Here is a 16,693-nt window from a genome sequence, read left to right on the forward strand (position 1 = left end):
TGTATGAAACGTATTGATTTTGTTGTGTTTCTTGTATTTCAGCTGATTATGTGTAGTGGTTTATGAAGTGAAGTTTGAAAACTACCACTGCGTTTGCTAGAGAGAACGAGGGAAATAAAATGGAAATTCGGTGTGGTTAGGGCCTCCCGTCGGGTAGACCGTTCGCCTGGTGCAAGTCGACTCCACTAAGGCGACTTACGTGTCGATGGGGATGATACTATGATAATGAGGACCACACAACACCCAATCCCTGAGCGGAGAAAATCTCCGACCCAGCCGGGAATCGAACCCGGGCCGTTAGGTATGACATTCCGTCGCGCTGACCACTCAGTTACCAGGGGCGGACACGTGGGAAATGAAACCACTGAAGCTGTATCAAGCTGGCCAGTGTACCGGGACTGTGGTAATTTTGGACTAGCACATGAATTCGATACTAGTGCGATCAATACTCTACTCGTTTAGCTTTACGAGCAGGTGATGCTATGTTTTTAACTCATATACAAGAAACTTCTATATGGGAATAATATCTGTTTCAGGGTAACACTAGGCTATCCTCAATTTTTACATTGTGCCCACAGTTGCCACTCTTTACATTAAACTTCAACGGAATATTCACTACAAAGGCTGGTGACACTACATATTTACATAACCGAAACTAGGTTTCAGTTACAAAGAAATAAAGTCCCAACCAATAAAGCAGATTCAGTCCACATGGGGATCAAATTTCCTATGTCTACAATTATTGTCAGTCGGCAGGTGAGCTATATAGCTACTTTAATATTTGCAAGAGAAATTTTGTCCACAAAGTAGCAGTTTTGTAACTTTTTGTCGTAAATCTAGGTATCCAGTTAATATTTTATGTATTTTAGTCCCTGGTATCCTACGCACACATACACTTGTATCGTAATTAATAGCGAAAACTGACACTCTTGAAAGTACTCAACAATACCAGGGCGTGCAGAAGCGTAATGCTTACGAATTTTTTATGTAAAAAAATCTTAAAGTTTTTTAAATAAAACAAATGTTACTAACATTCAACACCTTTATTCTTCATATCTATACATTTATTTCTCAACATAGTCACTCTGGCGACGAAAATACTTCTCCAACCGAGAGACCAGTTTGTTGATACCGCCACTGTAGAATATTTGACTTCGTTGACTGAGGCACAACTTCATCTCTGCTTGCGCCGTTTCAGAGACATCACACTGAAGCCCTCGAAGGTGCTCTTTAAATCTGGGAAGGTGCACCATGTGTCGACGAACTCTTCGAATTCGAACCTCGGTTAGAGCGCGCTGCTTCTCACGCACCGACATGGTCACGTTACACATTGCCATGTTACTCGCTACTATTCAGAACCCTCTAGCGACAGGACTGCAAATTCGTAGACATGAAAAATAAAAATGTAGAATGTTGAGAACGTTTGTTTAATTGAAAAATCTTTAAGGGTTTCCACAAAAAAAAATTCGGAGGCTTTACTTTCTAGCACCCATCGTGGAAAAAAAAACTTCCTAGTAAACATGAGTCCGCAGAAAAGCCGTATGCTAGATAAATATGAATTTATGTGTACGAACTACACTGATTTCAGTATGGAACATTGTTCTAGCTACAAGAAATGAATCTCAAGTCTAAACATTTCGATTAAATCCTTATCTGGTTGGGCTCAAATGTAGCCCATAGCCTGCCATAACAAGAAATACAATATCATTTCAACACCTTACAAATTACTGTACCGTAGTACGTGTTAAAAGTGTTCCACGTGCCTCCCTCGCATTTGGACGACATATTGCACTCTGTTAGTTTTTCTTTTCCAATTACCCCTGCACAGTTCATAAACACTGACAGAAATGTACAATTCGCTGCTCAAGTTCTTCGAGCTTATTAAACGGGAGTGCTGTACATTTCACCTTTGAGATGATCCCACACAGAAAAGTTCTTGGAATTGAGATCACGTGATCCTTAAGGTCAATGAACAAGCCCTGCTCGACTTGTCCATAACGGGCAATACTGGTACATTAGTTGTTTTTCATAATCGGTAAAATGTGCCAGTGATCCATCATGCATGCAACATATTCCCGAACGTCGCGCAAGGGCGAATTGCTCAAGCAGTCCTGGAAGATCCCGCCGCAGAAAGCGAAGGTACCTTCATCCATCAGGTTTTCTTTCAAAAATGTGTTGGTCTAATAATCCAAAAGTAATGCACCTAATCAAACATTCAATGAGAAACCTTTACAGTACGGTGACTCGTGAGCAGCATGTGACCTTACGTCAGATCTTAGCCCCATTAGGTCGGGACATAATCGACAAATATACGTTTCAAATATATTTGTAGTAACTAGGAAAATAATTCATACTGAATTCGGTGGCTGGTCGTTACCACAATTCGTAACTATCGCGCAACAGTTACTTGGCTCCTTTGTGGACATATGTTTGTTGGAATGTTTTTGCTTCTGTTGTCATATGTTTTCACTCACCTCATTTTTTTTTGCTGTTAACAGATACACCCTGTATGTACCAAAGAAAAATCAAAGATGATAAAAAAGGAAAAATGAGCAGGTTACGACGGTGAATGTGAAAATTCGAGATGACATTATGAAATGTTAGTTATTCTATTTCCATCTTTAAAAGAAAGTTACAATTTAGCGTGAAGGGTCACAGTAGTACCAGTTACGGTTATAAACGATTATAAACCATTGGACGACTGCTTAAAGGCTATATAGTACAAACGTGAGTTACTTTCGTAACGTATTGTTGTGCTATGCATTATTTATGTAAGGAAAATGTTTAAGGACATACACATTTAATTAGTTTTTAAGGTCAGGTAGTTTTTCCACAGCTTACAACCAACGAGGACGTAAATAAAGGGTGATCTGGGACTGCCATGTACATTTGAGAGGTTGTTACGTGTAGTAGTGGTACCGATCGAGTGGCTTACCATCTGCAGTGTTGTGAGGTACTTCTTCCACCAGAGGTATTTCTGATACTGCGGACCCAGCGAAGCCAGCAAGTAGTACGAGTACATGATGATGTGCACGAAGCTGTTTATGAGACCCAAAAGCGTCCCGTGACCACCTGAAACACCAGAAAACCTGTAATACGAAGTAAACAAGTACCAAAATGTAATTTATAAGCTGTTTTTCTAATACAGTATTCTACACATGCTGGTAAAATTAACTGAAAATTTCTCTAAGACGATGTTGTGAGGAACAAGATAATTTCAAGAATTTAGGAAGAAATAGAGAACAGTTTTTTGCAACACGGCACGATACCAGTGTGGGCGAAACACATTTTACCTTTTACGACCACACTAAAGTATCTTTAAGTCTTCCTTCATAATTTCAAACATCTCTGACTTGGAATAAGTGCCTTTCTCATCAAATGAAGCAGCTGAGTTATGTGTTTTCCATAATTTGATTTCATTGGGATGTGAACCTATCGAGAGTAATCCCTGCAGTTAGCTTCATGTTTTTAAAGGAAAATAATTCATACATTTAAGCTTTTTATACCCTATCTGAGAGAGCTGTCCACTGGTGTAGGCCTACTGCCGGTTCGCAGTCTACAGTGGGCGCTATAAACCGGCAATACACCCGTCGGGTGGTGGATCCACTAAAACACCGAGAGAAACTGATGAAAGTCACTAACACAACAGTTTGTATAATTTTTACAGACTGGCCTGCCTGGGCAACTAATAATTTAAACTGCACGCATGCACTGGCAGTTCCATATGTTCGATGCTTCACCTACTAGGAGTTCGTCTCCGAACGATGAGATACTTTAACGAAAGTAAGAAACAAGGAGGTCACGTCGTTAAAAATACTCTAAGTACACAAATATGAGACCATCTGTCAGGAATACTTGACTCCTAAGTATTTCCACGTAGTTTCAGAAGTGAGAGAAGCGACACATTTGAATACTAGATACTATGGTTTATCTTCTATAAATAAAATGGCGTGCTTACGCCAGAATTTATTTAAATTACCAGCATATAAATTGCTACTGTGCTGCCGAAAGAAAAGGCATGATACGTATCAGAATCAGTAGGTGATCAGTTGTTCTCCACGTGTCTGACTTGTACTTCATGGTAATTTTACTTAGCAATGACCTGTACATTTCCTCACCCACGTGAAGTACCATAGTTCACACTCGAGTCCATGCAATAGATGAACAATTTGCCTACTAGCTCATAAGTAGCGAAAATATGTATGCACGTGTAAACTAGTACCTATAGACAACCACATCTGATCTTCATTATGGCCGGCCGAAGTGGCCGTGCGGTTAAAGGCGCTGCAGTCTGGAACCGCAAGACCGCTACGGTCGCAGGTTCGAATCCTGCCTCGGGCATGGATGTTTGTGACGTACTTAGGTTAGTTAGGTTTAACTAGTTCTAAGTTCTAGGGGACTAATGACCTCAGCAGTTGAGTCCCATAGTGCTCAGAGCCATTTGAACCATTTTTTATAGACAACCCTTTAATATTTGTTTGGCTATTCCAGTTATTCGAAAGACCCGACACCAATTTCTAAACTAAGTGGAAATTTTCATGTTGCTCCTGAGCTGCTGAGTTTGTCAATGGCGCTAATTAAAAAAATATGTAACTTTCAATATGATATTGGCTTAATGTAACCATAGAGATTAGTGTCTGTTCTGAAAACCATATTTCTTAGGGTCTAATTTCGCAAATTTGGGTTCGACTTTCAGTCTGTTAGTTTATAACATTTTGGAATAGCTATATAAATTCCCAGAAGAATGAAGGTAGGTAACAGTACAAACAGACCAGTGCTCGTTAGTATCAGTAATATGATGTGAACTTTTACTCTGGCCTATATAAGGCTGTAGCCCCTCATCGCAAGATTTAAACCCCGTGTTGTAACGCAGTGTTTGTTTACCAACCTGGCAGGAAGCGGCAGCCGATCCACGCGCAAATGGGCATCAGCGTATGGTGCCACAGGTGCAGGTACGACACCTGGTTGTTCTTCTTGCGCAGCACGAAGAACACCTGCAACACGCCTGCAGTCACTCTCCTGCCTCTTTCTACTCGTATTTACTTATTGAGTACACGATATTATAGGTGTGTCAAATCTATAGATTGCATAAAAGTGTCTCAGTTCCTCTCATTAACATACCTTTGCTGCATGTATCAACATTCACATCAGGAATTTTCAGATAGAGATTGTCCTAATACTCTCTATCTTTCTATGTGTAGTTTACTTTGAGAAACGAGTCAAGTATTTTAGTAACCTTTTAAACACTTTCTGTAGTTAGGGGTTGTTTGGCGGAGGAGCTCAAACAGCGAGTTCATCGGTCTCATCGGGTTAGGGAAGGACAGGGAAGGAAGTCGGCCGAGCCCTTTCAAAGGAACCATCCCGGCATTTGCCTGGAGCGATTTAGGAAAATCACGGAAAACCTAAATCAGGATGGCCGGACGCGGGAGACTTTATAACGCAAGTAGATGCATATAATCTGATGAAATGTGAGTTCTGTTCGACGCCGAAATAAAAATCCAATATTCTGAAAAGGTAATCAGAATTTACCTCTCAATCCCTGCTATTTATTTTCGTAGTTTACTGATATGAGGACAAAAGTCAGGGACATTAACTACAATTATTCCAGAATCTTTACTCATACACTTTATAAGAAAACGTCGCGCTATTTTTTATGTATCAGAATCAATCGCTACTCCAGAATCAGTAATTACTCAAATAGTTTCGTGAACCATTTGATGCTACAACCACATTGTTATTCAAAACCTTTGTTCGTTTTACTGTCGGATGAAATCGCATTTCATTTTTTCTTGTGAAATAGCTAATTATCATTTTTATATTCAGAATGTAATTCTATGGAAATGGCCAGAATTTTATTTGATGAGAAGGTACAGCTAGCCGAGGCGGCCCTTGACGTCCTGTTCGTTGTCCCACTATTTGTTTGCGTCCTTTGATTAGGTTACACACATTGTCCGTGTTTTGGGTCCGTTGGTTAAATATGTTGTGTTATTCAGATTCTCTGCCTTTACACTGATGTTTGCCTTGAATTGACTGGCGTACTTCAAACAACGGAACCAGTAAGAGCGATGAAAAATATTGCACTTTTCAAAATAGTATCTGCTTCAGTGCAGAAAATTTCATTGAAACGTGTGCTCCGTAAATTGGATGGCTTATGATTGAAGTGTGTGTGTGTGTGTGTGTGAGTGTGTTGTTAGATTTAGTTTTGAAATTTCGACAACGACGTGGTACAGCAACCTGGGTTGTTACTGTGCAGCAACATGAATTAATAATGTAGATACCCTCCGATATAAAGGGGCAATCAATTGAAAACAAGAGGGACGAAAAATGTAAGTGAACATTTTATTATTTTAAAAGTAATTGCCATAACAGTTAATACATTTTCTCATTCTGAGAGAAGACGATCAGTGCCTTCGTGGAAAAATGACTGCGATTGCCTACGGAACCATGATACTGTCCAGGCACGTACCTCTTCGTCTGAAGCAAATTGACAGCCAAATAGTCTTTTTTCAGGGCTCCAAAAAGATTGAAATACCTAGAGGAGAGATCGGGACTGTGCGGGGGATGCGTAAGAGCTTACCAGTGAAACTTCTGCTCACAGGTTGCAAAGAAGGGAGCCGTACGAACTTCCCCTCACCGATTTGATTCATATTGACAGGTTGTGTAGTGCACGACCAAGGCTTCGACATACATAAACATGACGTAACTCTCAACCGTTTTCGAGAAAATCGCGCTTGAACATTTTACCCGTTCATTACACACTTCGCACGGTCGCTAAAGTGCACGTCATTTATGTTGGCGGCCGAGTTTAGGTTCGTTCTGCGCATCTGACGTCAAAAAATACAGTCAGCCAATGAACAGAGAACGACGTTGCCAGATCTCGACTGCAGAGCAGAGCACGGACGAGTGTCTTCAGTTTTAGAAACGTTCAGTCATAAATAAAGTAATAGAACAAAAGCAATGTCTTGATAGCAGACTTTGTTTTTTGAAAGTTTGGAAAAACCATTCATTATACCAACTGCTTCATTTTCTATTAATTAATTAAACCAAACAAGCAATAAGACTCTTAATTCACCGAGCGAGGTGGCCCAGTGGTTAGCACACTGGACTCGCATTCGGGAGGACGACGGTTCAATCCCGTCTCCAGCCATCCTGATTTAGGTTTTCTGTGATTTCCCTAAATCGTTTCAAGCAAATGCCGGGATGGTTCCTTTGAAAGGGCACGGCCGATTTCTTTCCCAATCCTCCCCTAACCGGAGCTTGCGCTCCGTCTCTAATGACCTCGTTGTCGACGGGACGTTAAACACTAACCACCACCACCACCACCACTCTTAATTCAGGCGATAGCAAGGAAAGGTGTTTGTATCAATTTCACGAACCGCTTTTTCGCAATAAAGAACAGCGGTAATTGTTTATTTCCTATTGTACTTCGACAAAGTGCGAGTAATTCATAGGCATACCAACAGTGTTTGTCAGAATTTTGCGTCAGCTGTTATAGTCCTTATGGAGAAACATTGCACGACAAGCTGCGCTAGCGTAACGGTTAAGGCGTTGGGTTAGTGAGCGAAAGGTAAAGAGTTCAACCCTTGTGCGATGCAAGATATTTTCTTTATTTAAAAACAATATCGAAGTGTCTTACTTCACGAATTTTATTCGTTTGAATGCAATTTTTTGAAATTTCTAGTGCTTTGTCTGTTCATTAACCCTTTCGCTGCTGCAGTCACGTGTCCCCCCGCATTCCGCGCTGTGCGCGATTTTGTCATCACTGCACTGCTCGCCTGTGCAGACACATGGTGTTCCCACTGCTTTGACACACTTATCATTCGATTTCACAAAAAACTATTTGGCCCAAAAATTAGATTTTTACACATCTTCTTGACTGATACCTTCCCCCCATAAATGACTTAATTTTGTTTCGATGTTCAACCCAGTTATTGTGCAGCATTAAATGTAGTAAACCATTGCACGAAATTTTGAAGAGTTTGCAGATGGTTCAAATGGTTCAAATGGCTCTGAGCACTATGGGACTCAACTGCTGTGGTCATAAGTCCCCTAGAACTTAGAACTACTTAAACCTAACTAACCTAAGGACAGCACACAACACCCAGCCATCACGAGGCAGAGAAAATCCCTGACCCCGCCGGGAATGTTTGCAGATGTAAAATTCCATAGCGTATACTTTCTGTATGGTCGATTTTAGTTGGCACAATGTTGAGAATGAAATGTGGACAAGGTACCTAAATTTCATATAAAATTTACTGTATAAAAATATCTCATTTAATTTAAGTACCACATAGGTGTCGTATGTAATATTGAGAAATATTCCGTCTTTCGCGACTGTAATAAAAGTTTTATTTACACCGGGCGCGTTTGGCTTAATTTTAAAGCACTTCAATCAGTCAATGGAAGTGGGGGGAAGGTATCAGTCAAGAAGATGTGTAAAAATCTAATTTTTGGGCCAAATAGTTTTTGTGGAATCGAATGATAAGTGTGTCAAAGCAGTCGGAAACACCATGTGTCAGCACAGGCGAGCAGTGCAGTGACAAAATCGCGCACAGCGCGGAATGCGGGGAGCACGTCTCTGTAGCAGCGAAAGGGTTAATGCGGCCGTGGTGGCTTAACTTCATAAACTGCGCGCTCCCCCCTAAACGTAAGCTTGCAAACTACACTATACTATGGCGCTGCTTCTCTTGGCGCGTGCGTCGTGTGCAACTGGCAACGCAGCAATCTCCCGCGTCTGGGCGGTCATGCGCGAGCCGCCAAGATAAAAGAATTCAACTATAGTAATCAAGGACACCGCAGCCAAGAGAGTAACGCTTAGTTTCGTAATCTCCAGGTCTGTGGATGGAATTTCACTTCCGGTGCTCTTTTCTTATTTAATTTCCATGTAATTCTTGCAACAGATATGCGTGGTAGACCTCTAAATTGTGCGATGACCGAGCACTGCTGACTAATGTAACCCAAGTTTGTTTTTCAATAGACACATTGAAAAACACCTTGCATATGCAAAGATCCTGCGTTGATTACAAGTGTCGAAATAACTATCGTTTTATGTGTTTCTATGATCAGTATCATCGTGATTCGTGTGGTGCTCCATAGGTTACACATCATAGTTGCCACAAATGTGAATGAAATAATATAGATAAAATTAAATGGGAGAAAAAAGTGCAGGCAGGGATATTCGATTCATGGACCTCGCTCTCCTGAAATTAACAGCGTAACACGCGCTTTTGTTTTTTTGTTTCTCCTTATTTCTTCGTTATCTATTTTTATATTTGTTTTTTATTTAATTTTATATTAGAAGTTTATTTCACACCTTTCACAGGTAACCACATAAAAACATTATTAAATGCCATAAAAGGCAGAAAATTGGGACAAAATAATTAGGTACGCACTCCTGTAATATGCATTAAATGAAATGGGCAAATATTGTTTGACAACACCGTCTTGAGCTGTATTGCCATTAGTCGGGCCAAGGCTCTATAGTCACTATTAAGCATGGTGAGCGGTCATTACTGATCCACACTGTGGCCTTCAGCCCTTTTCGTTTTCGGGCGAAAGTAGGCTTTAAGAAAGACAGGCGGTACGTATGTGTCAGGCAGCATGAGATTGTACATTGTTATCCATCGGGGCATAACAGACGAAGTCTGTCCAAAAATGCTGAAGCTATGACCCTTTGTGACATCAGATGCCGACCATCCGCGGTATGGAGTACGACGATCAACGTACGGCAAAATCGTCGTTTTTGCGTATCACATGATTTCAAATCGAAACTGAAGAGTTACCTCATGGGTCACTCCTCCTATTCTGTCGAGGAGTTCCTTGAAAAAGTATGCTGATTCTTGTTGTATAGTTGACTGCGTTTACTTAAACTTATGGATTGAGTTCCTTCGGGTTCAAAAACATTTTGTTTTTATCTGTTATTACTTTTATGTTGTAATTTCATGTACTGACACGTTCCATGACCTTTGAGATTTGCTCCTCAATTTGGTACTACGGAACTTGACGTGTAAATAAATAAATAAATAAACTGGTGGACATCCCCCGTCACCACCGTCCAAGCATATGGCCCTTATACTGTAAGTAGGCCTTCCAACCTGTGTCGCGTGAGAGTGTTAATGTGCGTCTTACCACGGTTAACTTCGCCCTGCCGGTCAGGAGACGGGGCTTGCAATGACACTTCAAGAAGTATCGTGTAATAAAACTCCTTAGTGTCCCTGTGCTATTGTCTTTTATCTTGGCCTTACTTAATACGAGCCGGCCGGTGTGGCCGAGCGGTTCTAGGCGCTTCAGTCTGGAACCACGCGACCGCTACGGTCGCAGGTTGGAATCCTGCCTCGGGCATGGATGTCTGTGATGTCCTTAGGTTAGTTAGGTTTAAGTAGTTCTAACAAGGGAACCTCCCCATCGCCCCCCCCCCCCCCCCCCCACATTTAGTTATAAGTTGGCACAGTGGATAGGCCTTGATAAACTGAACACAAATCAATTGAGAAAACAGGAAGAAGTTGTGTGGAACTGTGAAAAAATAAGCAAAATATACAAACTGAGTAGTCCACGGGTCGCATAGGTAACATCATGGATCGAATGAGCTTAGGAACGTCGTGGTCCCGTGGTAGCGGGAGCAGCTGCTAAGCGAGAGGTCCTTGGTTCAAGTCTTCCCTCCAGTGAAAATTTTATTTTCTTTATTTTTGCATGGTTATTATCTGTCCGTTCGTTCATTGACGTCTTTGTTCACTGTAATAAGTTTAGTGTCTGTGTTTTGCGACCGCATCGCAAAACCGTGCGATTAGTAGACGAAAGGACGTGCCTCTCCAATTGGAACCGAAAACATTTGATCGCAAGGTCATAGGTCAACCGATTCCTCCACAGGAAAACACATCTGATATATTCTATATGACACTGGTGACGGCATGTGCGTCACATGACAGGAATATGTTGTCGACCCACTTAACTTGTACACTTGGCGAATGGGTAAAAAGATTCTTCTACCTTGCCCGATTTAGGTTTTCTTGTAGATTTGATAATCACTCCCAAAAAAGTGATGAAAACATAAGAGTTTGTCACATAAACTGAAAATAAAAAATTAAACTTTTCACTCGATGTAAGATTTGAACCAAGGACCTTTCGTTCCGCAGCTGCTCACATTACCACGAGACCACGGCGCTCCTGCACTCCCAATGTCCTTGATGTTGCCTATCTTCCCATGAACTACTCAGTTTGTATATTTTGCTTATTTTTTCACAGTTCCACACAACTTCTTCCTGTTTTCTCAATTGATCTGTGTTCAGTTTTTCAAGGCCTATCCACTGTGCCAACTTATAACTAAATCTGAGGGGGGTGCGATGGGGAGGTTCCCTTGTAAGTTATAGGGGACTGATGCCCTCAGATGTTAAGTCATATAGCGCTCAGAGCCATTTGAACCATTTTACGTAATACGGTCAATACGACACGCCGAGTGTCCTGTAAAAAATGTAAATCTTCTCTATTCCCTTTGATTTGTTCCGATGTGACGCCAAGCCGGTATATCACTTGTAGTTTCTTGCAGGTCCTGAAAGTGAGAGTATGATTCTTCGGAGCTAGGAGGCAACTGAAGTCACAGCCGAGGCGAAAGTGGCCGTACCTGCCGGCAAAAAGAGGAGCAATACCTGCAGGATGAAACCGTGCTCTTTCCTTTCGCTGATCTGTGCAGGGAGGAGGGAGGGGGGGGGGCTAGATGTTGGTGAAGCGGGTCCCATGAACAGTGCTGCCAGACCCCGCGCAGATGGCAGAAAAGAGTGATCCGTTGCCGGTATTCCATCCCGTATTAGGATTACCGTGTCACTGTTAATGGACGAGTAAGGTGAGTTGTGCGCGAAATAATCAGATTACTTCAGGGAGCGCGTCGAGCCGTACTTCTTGCACCAATAGGATATCAACGTCAGACGCATGCAATATATCAAGAAAGAGTTCAAATTCAAATGGCTCCAAGCACTATGGGACTTAACATCTGAGGTCATCAGTCCCATAGACTTAGAACTACTTAAACCTAACTAACCTAAGGACATCACACATAGCCATGCCCGAGGCAGGATTCGAAGTTGCGACCGTAACAGCAGCGCGGTTCCGGACTGAAGCGCCTAGAACCGCTCGGCCACAGCGGCCGGCAAGAAAGAGTTGCAACTTCACCGTCGAACTACTGATGTCGATAATGACAGTCCAAATTTTACAGGCTTGCGGTTTGGTGTCCGTCATTCGATTTCGAAATGTAGTAAGGGGTGCATCCGCAAGAAGGACTCCCACAGTTTCCACGGCGTAACTACCTTCTTACGGACGTCCAATATTATCAGTCGATTGGCAGGGTGGGCACCACGTTGGCGTCGCCGGCATTCTGTGTGTTAGCCCCTTCAATTTCATCATTTTGATCGCCCCAGTCGAGGGTGTCAGGAACCACAACCCCTCCATGATACTTGTTGACAGGTGGTGTCTCTATTTCGTCGCCTGTCACGTCATGCACCTCTACGTCAATATACTGCTCCAGTCTTCCTTCGGTCGCCGCAGGCGTCGGGAGTATTGCGTCGGGCGTAATTGCAGTCGGTCTCCCCTCGACTGTATGCAACGACACTGCCGCCACCTCCTGAGTCGGCGGATCGATAGAAGGCTTCGGCGTCGGCGTGTGCCAAAGTGCCGCCACGTGTGTCAGCGGAAGAGAGGTGGTCGCAACTGTAACTCGCTGGTCGCCCCTACACAGTTGCGTCAAATTCCTCTACATCTACATCTACATAGATATTAGGCAAGCCACCATAAGGCACGTGGACGAAAACACCCTGTACCACTACTAGTCATTTCCTTTCCTGTTCTACTCGCAAATAGGGTGACGGAAAAACGACTGTCTATATGTGTCCATATGAGCTCTGATTTCTCGTATCTTACCTTTGTGGTCCTTACGCGCTATGTATGTTGACGGCACTAGAATCGTTCGGCAGTCAGCTTCAAATGCCGGCTCTCTAAATTTTCTCAGTAGTGTTCCTCGTTGCCTTCCCTCCAGGAATTCAGTTTGAGTTCCCAAAGTATTTCCATAACATTTACGTGTTGTTTGAACCTACCAGTAACAAATCTAGCTGGATGCCTCCGAATTGTTCCGATCTCTTCCTTCAATCCGAACTGATGAAGATCCCAAACACTCCAGCAGTACTCAAGAATAGGTAGCACCAGCGTCCTATATGCGGTATCCTTTATGGATGAACCACGCTTTTCTAAAATTCTCCCAATAAACCAAAATCGGCTATTCGCCTTCCCTACCGCAGTCCTCCTCTGGAGGCATTCCGACCGAACATGGCCCTCACTGCCGCATCCAGAACAGGACATTGGCTATCCATCGTATATCATTATGGCTCTGCAAAACCCAATGCACAAATATGAATTCACGGGTTTTGTCAACTTAGTGCCTGCCTGTCAAACACTATTAAGTACCGGACAAGTTGTAAAACTTGTCATTTTTCGGAGGTGTGGATAGTCACCGTACCATATTGTCATAATGCATTTGTCACCATCATTTTCGGTACCTCGAAGGTCAGTTGAAAAATCCATATGGTGGGGATACCTAAACCCATATGATCCACTGACACATTTCCTGTATGGCTGCTGAGTGACGAAATTTTAATCCTCGTTCGTCATCGCTAAGTATCTTCTCATATGCCGCATCTGTAACCAGCTTGACGTAGACGACACTGGTCCCAATCGATAAATGGATGTTCGTAAGTTCATTGTAATTAATGCACACTTCGTCTCACGAAAATGTTCGTTTCATGAGCCTTAGGTCTCGTATAGTCGTTGAAGAACGTGCGTGGTCTTTCTGGGAGATGTGCCATATTGCTCATCTATCAGAATTTACATAAGCGAAGACGGCTGCAGTACAACTAACCTCGACCGCGAGCGCGCAGAGCCAGGGTGTAAACAGTACGGCCCAGCTGCTCGATTGAGAAAGGAAGACTCAAAGACCTTGTAAAAAATAACTAGACTCACTGATGGCGCTGCAGTCGCGGGATAATTTGAACCTTCGGCTAGACGCCATTATAGTGGTTGTAGTCTGATGTGTTGTGTAGTACTGTTGTTTATGAAGACCCTGATTCAACGTTGTATATTTGTTGGGGCGTACATACAGTATTTGTTACTCGTAATTCTACTGCCTGTATGTTCCAATCAAAAGAAGTGCAATGGTGAAGAGTTGTGCAGCGATTAATTGTACAAATAAATTCGAGAAAGGAACGAATATTACATTTCACAGGTATGTGGATATTTTAAGTTGTTTTGTATGTCAGTGCACTTGCTTAGTAAATGTTTTTGTAACACGGTATTAGCATAATGTCTGTGCATATATTTGCAGGTTTCCTTTCTCAAAGCCACAGCTGTTACAAAAATGGTTACACGCTGGCAGGAGGCAAGATTTCCGACCGACAGAATACCATTTTATATGTTCCGATCATTTTGAAGAAAATTGTTTCCTTGAAAATTACGTAAATCGCAGAAAGCTGAAAGATGATGCTGTTCCATCCATCTTTCGTTTTCCAGACGATGTACAGCACAAGATAAATTTTTCTTTGTGAACCACATTTTATTTTAACTATAAAAGTTGAGTTGCAAGCAACACGAAATTTGAGTTAGCAGGCTTTTTATCGTTATAAAATGCAACTGAATGTGTGTAATTGTAATCTGATTTCACAACTTCTCTCGATGGAACAGTTGTTGAGTTGTATTTATTATACGAAAAAACCACACATATAAACTGAAATGTACATCTTCGAAAGTAAATATTGTGACTAATGCGATACTGGATGCCTGCCTGAAGTCTTGTTTGTTATAGCTGGCTGATCGGTAGTGTTGTCATGGTCTAAGTTAGGTTGAAACTTGATAATTTGGTCGTGAGTTGCCAAAGTACTACGCCATTTATAACGCACTTTTCGTCGTAAAATTTAAAGCAAGGTAGAGTCAGAAAATATTTATTAACATAGTGGGCAAATCTTCGAGTATTTTGATGTATTTTGCGTACATCTATCGTAAATGAACTAAGAAAAATGCCAGGGGTCCAGTGCATAACTTTTAGCTACGGCAGATTCCATGTACTACGTAACATAAATTCATAAACAGTGACTAGTTGCTGTTTGTTCATAAATTAAAAACTATATTGTAGTAACGTATTTAAATGAGGATTTATGTTTGTGACCTAACTCTAGGGAAGGCATTTTATAACCAAAAGCGATGTATAAACATTCGAAATCCGCGCGTCAGTTTACCACTCTAATGGCCGCCGGCCAGCTATTCAATTTGTCCGCTCTTCACAGTCGACCACTCGTGCGGTTGTGGGGGCCTGGGCAGACTATGAAACTAACCGCCTAACACGCTTGGCTGCGGACTTCTTGTGTACTAGCGACTATATAAAATATATATTTTCAAACTCTATTTCCTCGAAAACGATTGACAGTTGTGTGTTTCTCTTTACATATGTTGCATACAGAACCTTTCAATATGAGTCGAATCGGTGAGGGGAAGTTTGTACGGTTCCCTTGTTAGGAACACGTTGGCGGCCCACATGTTTCTTCGACTACGCTGCAAAAGTTGCGCTGTGAACCCCTTACACGTCTTCCATACAGCCCCAATCCCTCCCCATGCTGTTTTCGGACGAAAACGTACACGCCATGGTATAATCATAATTCAGTAAGCAATTGCAAACTTTTTTCCATGAAGGCATTGATCGTCTTGCATAGTGGGATGTGGCGATTACTTTTGAAATAATAAACAGTTTACTTACTTTTTTTCCATCAGTCTCGTCTTCATTTGATTGTTGCTTATCCTTTTCTCACTTGATGAGCAATATAAATATGTGGCAATATATGTGGTGAAAGATTGTATTCTGAATATTTTACCGGAGACAGAAATATAGATACCTGCTTATCAAATACTATACACTTTCCTAGAGGAGAATCGATTAACTAAAATAAATAAAAGATAGTACCTACGGACGTGTGGAAGGCACATGATTTAATAATACCTGGTAACACAATCATGTGAAACGCATATTAAGGTAGTAAGAAATACAGCGATGAAGCCGTATGCTCACCGTGTCTAGGAGCTCCACCAGCTTACACATGAAGTACCACCACACGGCGCGCGCCATCTGCAAAAAAGTCGGAACAGTGAAACACTGTGAACTGAGCACTGTACGATCCACAACACATACTCATTGATTAAATAAGACAACTGTTTTTCCTTTTATTTACATTTGGGAAACAGGAGAGAGGAACTATCACTATTGAAGCTGTGAGGGCGGGTCGTAAGTCTTGGTTGGATAAATCAGTTGGGAAGATAATTACTCTCTAAAAGTAAGGTTCCGGGTTCGATTATCGGCATGACACATAGTTTATACTTGTGAGGAAGTTTAATTTATAAACAAATCATGAATCTTTTTACACATCATCTATAAAAAATTCTGTCCTCATATAGACAAAAATACACTCCTGGAAATTGAAATAAGAACACCGTGAATTCATTGTCCCAGGAAGTGGAAACTTTATTGACACATTCCTGGGGTCAGATACATCACATGATCACACTGACAGAACCACAGGCACATAGACACAGGCAACAGAGCATGCACAATGTCGGCACTAGTACAGTGTATATCCACCTTTCGCAGCAATGCAGGCTGCTATTCTCCCATGGA

General features: G+C 41.9%; 1 protein-coding gene across 1 annotated transcript in view; it reads right to left on the reverse strand.

Annotated features, from left to right (window-relative positions):
- Positions 1 to 16,693, reverse strand: part of LOC126249661 (elongation of very long chain fatty acids protein AAEL008004-like) — a 156,162-nt gene that overhangs the window by 13,963 nt on the left and 125,506 nt on the right. Inside the window, exons 5-7 of the mRNA XM_049951341.1 lie at positions 16,091 to 16,147; positions 4,889 to 4,994; positions 2,936 to 3,072 (exon numbers count right to left, since the gene is read on the reverse strand). Coding sequence (XP_049807298.1) covers positions 2,936 to 3,072; positions 4,889 to 4,994; positions 16,091 to 16,147 — 300 coding nt within the window. The remainder of the gene's footprint in view (positions 1 to 2,935; positions 3,073 to 4,888; positions 4,995 to 16,090; positions 16,148 to 16,693) is intronic.

The sequence above is a fragment of the Schistocerca nitens genome, chromosome 3 (assembly GCF_023898315.1).
Source record: "Schistocerca nitens isolate TAMUIC-IGC-003100 chromosome 3, iqSchNite1.1, whole genome shotgun sequence".
NCBI lineage: Eukaryota > Metazoa > Arthropoda > Insecta > Orthoptera > Acrididae > Schistocerca > Schistocerca nitens.